The 6,000-nt window shown below is 53.8% G+C and overlaps 1 protein-coding gene across 1 annotated transcript; it reads left to right on the top strand.

Moving 5' to 3' along the window:
- The first annotated feature begins 282 nt into the window (after positions 1 to 282).
- On the top strand, positions 283 to 5,122 carry LOC136535887 (probable glucuronosyltransferase Os03g0287800). Its single transcript, XM_066528325.1, has 3 exons — positions 283 to 1,403; positions 2,935 to 3,193; positions 4,270 to 5,122. Exons 1-3 carry the CDS (start codon positions 739 to 741, stop codon positions 4,423 to 4,425), a joined length of 1,080 nt encoding a protein of 359 aa, XP_066384422.1. The 5' UTR covers positions 283 to 738; the 3' UTR covers positions 4,426 to 5,122.
- The last annotated feature ends 878 nt before the right edge of the window (positions 5,123 to 6,000 follow it).

The raw sequence follows: 6,000 nt of genomic DNA, 5'->3' as shown, positions 1-6,000 counted from the left end.
TTCAGTGTTTCAAACAGACCCTAAGCGACGATACTCGCGCTACAAGCCTACAACGAACCGAACGAAGCTTGGCCGAATGTAGAAATGGATAGTCCAAAAGGGTGGCAGTGGCAGTGGCAGTGGCAGTGCCATTGTAACGCAGGCAACTCTAAAAGTGATATCTTAATGCATTACAGCGCGTACACTAAAATACAATACTAGTACTAGCAAAGTACGGGCAGTCGTCTAACGTTTTTCGCAGGCATGGGAGCAAGAGTCCGGAATGGGACATGTATAGCACCCCACTAGTGGTAGCGAGGCCGAGACAGCACGCGCGCGTCGAACCACAGCTACGAAGAAAACACACCATGCTGCCACGCGAACACAATTAGACGTACGCTTGGTTGGGGAAGTATTAGCATTAGTGCGTCACTAACTCGCACGCCACCTAATGCTTGCTGCTGCTGCTGCTGCTGCCATCCTGTCCTCTCCTCTCATCTCCCCGCGCCGCTTCTCTTCTCCTACCTCCTCTGCTCGCCACCTCCCGCCCTTTTTAAACCACCACCACTACCAAATTTGCTTGCCTCCCACCACCGCTTGCCGCGGTCATCTAGCTAAGCTAGCTAGTTAGGCCACGGTTACATCGCCGGCTTCGACACGACGCGACGCGGATTAAGCGACACGACGCCAGCAGCCTCCAGGAGGGAGTTGGAGGAGCTAGCTAGGCAGGCGTTGGCGTTGTGCTGGTTGGTGTCTGTGATGGGGTCGTCCACGGATCACGGCGGCGCCGGTGGGCGGGGCAAGAAGCAGGCCGGGTCGCAGCTGTGGAAGAAGGCGCTGCTGCATTCCTCGCTCTGCTTCGTGATGGGCTTCTTCACCGGCTTCGCGCCGTCGTCCGTGTCCGACTGGACGTCCGCGGCGGTGGCGGCGGGCCGGGTGGGCAGCAGCCACGTGGTCCGGGCGCTGCCGACGGCGGCGGGCGGGGGCGGGGCCGTGAACCGGAGCCTGCTGGCGCACGGCGCGGACCCCCTGCTGGGCGACCCGGCGTCCCCGCGGCCGCTCCTGGTGGTGGTCACGACGACGGAGTCGACGCCCGCGGCGTCCGGCGAGCGGGCCGCCGCGCTGACGCGGATGGCGCACACGCTGCGGCTGGTGGCGCCGCCGCTGCTGTGGGTGGTGGTGGAGGCTGCCCCGGACGTGCCGGGCACGTCGCGGCTGCTGCGCGCCACGGGGCTCATGTACCGCCACCTGACGTACAGGGACAACTTCACCGCCGCCGACGCCGCCGCGGGCAAGGAGCGGCACCACCAGCGGAACGTGGCGCTCGGACACATCGAGCACCACCGCCTCGCCGGCGTCGTCCTCTTCGCGGGCCTCGGCGACGTGTTCGACCTCGGCTTCTTCGACCAGCTCAGGGAAATCAGGTACCGTACCACCAGCCAGCCAAATCATCCTTGCTTCGCGTCGCGTATTGCCAAAGCAAAACTACTCTCCTTTTCATTACGCAGTAGTAGTTAAACAAAACAAAGGAAGAGGATTAAAGCGCCGATCTTTCTTGATGCGAGCAAGCTAAGCTAGGCGCACGTAGACGCCATGGCGCCATGGCGATAGCGCCCAAAGCACACTAGTCATCTCTCGGCTAGCGACTTTGTCAGGCTGTCCCGAGAGCAACAGCTCACGCACAGCAACACCGCCTGGTGACCACTGCGGCGGGGGGCTAGTTTAATCGGCGGTGAGAATCCGGGGCATGTGATGTGAGGAGGTCGCCCTACCCATCCCGGCATCCGCCATTGAAGGGTCCTTTCCCTTTTAGCTGTCCACCTCAACTCCTTTTTCCGGCGCCTGCGCTGTACTGTACGACTACTCCTGCTTCCCGGTTCAGATCTCGGCGTACAGACAGAGAGACAGACAGACGAGAGCCCCAGCATGGCAGCTGCTGCACTCCGCGCTCCTTGGCTGGTTGGCTTTGCGCCTTTGCCTTTGTTCCCTTGCGTCCTTTTTTTTGTTTGTTTTACTGCAAGTGTCGCGGTACAGCCGTGCTCGGGCGACATCACGACGGGTGGTGTCCGGTAGGCTACCTGTTTGGTCATTGGTGCTGTGGTACTGGTAGCGTAGGAGACGCCCAATCGTGTCGGCGAGATGATGATTGCCACCCCTCAACTAACGGAGCCGCCTGCTGCGGATCTGATAGGGCGCCCGGAAAGAAAGAAATGGTGGTGGTGACCGCGGACGCCAAAGCGCGGTTGCATGCCGTTGGACGCACGGCCGCTGCATGAGCCCCCTCGCCGCCTCACAAAAATCTCAAAAAAAAAAAAAAACTCAGTTCCCGGTTTCCAGTCACGTTTCTTCTGAAGTCGATGTGCCGCGGCCCGCGGCGGGTGCGGCAATTTGCAGAAATGGCTCCATCTGCAGGTTGTCTGTTCAGTATTATTTGTTCACTCTTCTTTCCTTTTCGACAACGTAAATCCGCTCTTCTTTCAAGTTTGCTTTGCTTCAAAGCCTGCCTTTGTTGGTGGTTAGCTATCATGCTAACCACTTTTCGCGATTCAACAAATGTGTGTCCATCCAATCTGTACTGCCATTTCGCCTACCTGCTGCTGTCTGATATCAGCACCGCCGGCCATCATCACATGATTTAACCACTGTTCTGGTTAGATCATACGGCCGGCTACGGCTGGCTACGCCTGCGGCCTGCCTATTAATAAGTGCCTCAGTGATATTTTTTGGGGCGGCATTAATGCTCAGTGATTAGCAGCTCAGCTTTACTTTGGCATTTGATTGCATCTTCGAAACCAAAACGGCAACGTGACATGGACACTGCGCTGCTGTTACGTCTGTACAAAGTACACTACACATGAGCACTTCGGACACAACTAATCACGACACGACGTGTCTTGTGACGATGCTGATCGAGAATCTGACGACGCTCTCCTCCCTCCGCTTAATTCTCTGCAGCGCGTTCGGTGCGTGGCCGGTGGCGACGATGTGGCGCGACGAGAGGAAGGTCGTGGTCCGGGGCCCCGCGTGCAGCTCGTCCGCGGTCACCGGCTGGTTCTCCCAGGACTTCAGCAACGGCAACGGCACCGCACCGGCCTCCGCCTCCACGGCGAGGCCTAGCGAGGTGGACGTCCACGGCTTCGCCTTCAACAGCTCCGTGCTCTGGGACCCCGAGCGCTGGGGCCGCTACCCAACCTCCGAGCCCGACAAGTCCCAGGTCAGTCGCCGCAATCACCCTTCACGCATCTATCTACTTACGACACGACATGCATAATGTAGTACAGCGCGCGGCGTTGTCATGTGTCAAATTGAAGAAACCCAGAATATAACTAGCAAGCGCTCGCATCGCCTTTCGCACGGCGCCGTGGTGGTCTGCACGCCCTTGCGTTGCAGACGCCCGGGGTTTTTTGGGGGGTCACGTTAAAGGAGGCATTTCCGCCATGAAAGCGGCGTTTCGGCCGTGAGCTAGCGCGCCGATCATCATGATTCATGTCTGCTCTGCTCGTGCATGTGGCACGGGTAGCTGTGGTAGGGGTAGGGAGGGACGAGAGGGGGAAAAAGCCATGTCTCGTGGGCTCGTGGCCCATCTGTCCTAACTTTCCCGTGTCAAACATATCCGTCCGTGTCACCGGTCACCGGTCACTAACACAGCCTCCTCATGTGCGCGTAAAGATCAGTGTTCCCATTTGATCAAGAAGATTAGTTAGTTGCTGGTTTCTTCTAGCAAATGGCGTGGGTGTCTGTAGCCGGTATACAGTGCAGGTACAGCGATCGACAAATAAAACAGATCGAATCCCAGAGGATCTGGAGACGGCATTTGCAAATGCCAAATCGTGCTTATATTTCTTTGTTATTATATTCCGGTGCGTTGGACTGATTTGGTGCGGTAGGAGGGGAGGGGTCCATGACTCATTGGCTAAGTAGGAGTAGGATCTGTGCAGCCATGATGAAGTCCTTTGCAAGGCAAACACAGTTGGTGGCTGTGGTTTGGCTTGTTGTAGCAGTAGGACACTGGCCCTTTTAAAAAACATTTCTTTTAGGTTTATAATTGCCCCCCCCCCCCCCCCCCCCCCCCCCCCCTTTTTTTTTAAATAGGTGAGCATCTTATAGGGTTACAATTGACTGCTGATCTTTCTTGATCTAACAACTAAAGCAGCCCGCTTGTTGTGATGGTCAATCACCCAGGGCTGTGTTCATTGCTCCTGTGTGATGCCAAAGGAAATCATGACTCCTTGCTTCAGAAGTCCAAGATTACTTGCCCTGACATGTTTTTTGGCTTCTACTGTCTTTCAGGACTCCATGAAGTTCGTCCAGCAAGTGGTTCTGGAAGATTTAAGCAAGGTGAAGGGCATTCCTTCCGATTGTTCAGAGGTCATGGTATGGCACGTCGATACGGCCGCGCCTTCTCTCTCGTCTTCGCAACCATCTATGCAGAACAAGAGAAGATAGAAAGAAATGTGAACCATAGAAGAAGAGAACGGACGAGCTGGAGGACGGCCGGAGTGGTGTACATTGTACATGCATGGCTACACCGTGAAGGAAAATTTTTTTGGGTTTCTCACCAGAGGATGGATCAACCTCTGACCCCCACTTCTCCATCATAATGTACAATTTTCCACTATTCTTTTCTCTAAAAAATTGTGATATATGTATAATTTCTTCTTTTCTTTCCTTTTTTTTATTCAAGAGGGTTTAGGTGAATACATACATAATACCCCCTTGAAGTGTCTCTCAAGGATGTAATGGATAGAAGGCAAGCTAAAAATCAACTTAACAATGATGAGTACACATTATGTTCTCTTTTGTTCAGAAGTTACTCCAATGTCCAATGCAAGGTGTCCAGCTCGTAGACAGGATAGACACCTGCACCAACTAGCTTCGGAAGCACACAAAACTATGGCATTGTTCTTGCCATCTTGGTGGCCCATGTACCCGTTCATTAGGAGCAAGATAGGGGGGCTCTTCAGTACCGTGGCATGGCTGTTGTTGGCCCATCGCCATCGTGCGGGAAATTAACTACAATGGTGAGGGCTAGGAATTAGGAGCTGATGTGGATTGGACACATGCTTTTGAAAAAGGAAGCTTCAACAGTCTACCTGCAACAAGCGGCCATTATGGAACGTAGTCTTGTTATGTTGTACTATAATCTGCAGGTGTCTTGGGACATCTTTTTTTGCCATCTTGTCGCCGACACTGTTGCAAATTGTAAGAGCCTGTTGCCATGGCTTTCATCTGCAGTAACGGGTAACAGACTTGCTCCGATGTGCTTTGTCGTGTCCAGCAGATAATCCATGATCAATTACTTTCTTGTTTATTAGAGCCTGAGGGGAAGGGAAAACAAAAACAGAGCAAAAACTCTGCACCACCTGGCAAATGTTTCTCTCGTTTCTCTTTTCTCTGGAGCAGTACCCTTTCCGTTGGTTCTGAACTTCTGGATGCCCTGCGGTACGAAAATCTGAAGAACTGCGTGTCCACAGTCCAAACGACAGTAGTAGTGCCGTTGTGTAACGTACGGCATAGTCTAATGCCGCAGTTTTTACATGGTCCTGTACTTCTGTCGGTTGTTCTTCGGCGAATGGGCGTGGTCTGTACTCTGAAGATCTCTTGGCTGATTAACTGTAGCTCTGATTATATACGCAAAAAGTCCCAACAGCTTTTGTGCAAGCGAGCTCCGCAAGCACAAGCTCTGAATCGCACACGCATAGAACTCGTTCTCACATTTTAATTTAGCCTCTCCACCTGATTATCGTGGCTGTCCAGCTCGGATTGCTGAGCTCAGCTGTGTGCATCGATCCGACATCCTTGTATCTTCACATCGTGGAATTTGTGCCCTATGTCGTGTTGCTGTGATGGAGAGGAAAATATATACACATGCGTAATGCAGTATTCCTGTCCTCGCAGGTCGCAGCCGGCCTGCCCTGCTGGGCAACTGACTCTGCTGGCCCGTTTGTCATACACATACAGTAGGTTCTATGGAACCTTGCGCGCTGTAGCAGAGAGCCTTTTTCCTCTTCTCAAAATAAA

This window comes from Miscanthus floridulus, chromosome 2 (assembly GCF_019320115.1).
Source record: "Miscanthus floridulus cultivar M001 chromosome 2, ASM1932011v1, whole genome shotgun sequence".
In the NCBI taxonomy this organism is placed as follows: Eukaryota; Viridiplantae; Streptophyta; class Magnoliopsida; order Poales; family Poaceae; genus Miscanthus; species Miscanthus floridulus.
This window is presented reverse-complemented; position numbering and strand designations above follow the sequence as displayed.

Excerpts from the sequence above, each read along its gene's own strand:
- LOC136535887 (XM_066528325.1), top strand. The coding sequence starts at position 739 with ATGGGGTCGTCCACGGATCACGGCGGCGCCGGTGGGCGGGGCAAGAAG. Across the intron at positions 1,404-2,934 it reads GACCAGCTCAGGGAAATCAG|CGCGTTCGGTGCGTGGCCGG; the intron begins GTACCGTACCAC and ends AATTCTCTGCAG. Across the intron at positions 3,194-4,269 it reads CCGAGCCCGACAAGTCCCAG|GACTCCATGAAGTTCGTCCA; the intron begins GTCAGTCGCCGC and ends ACTGTCTTTCAG.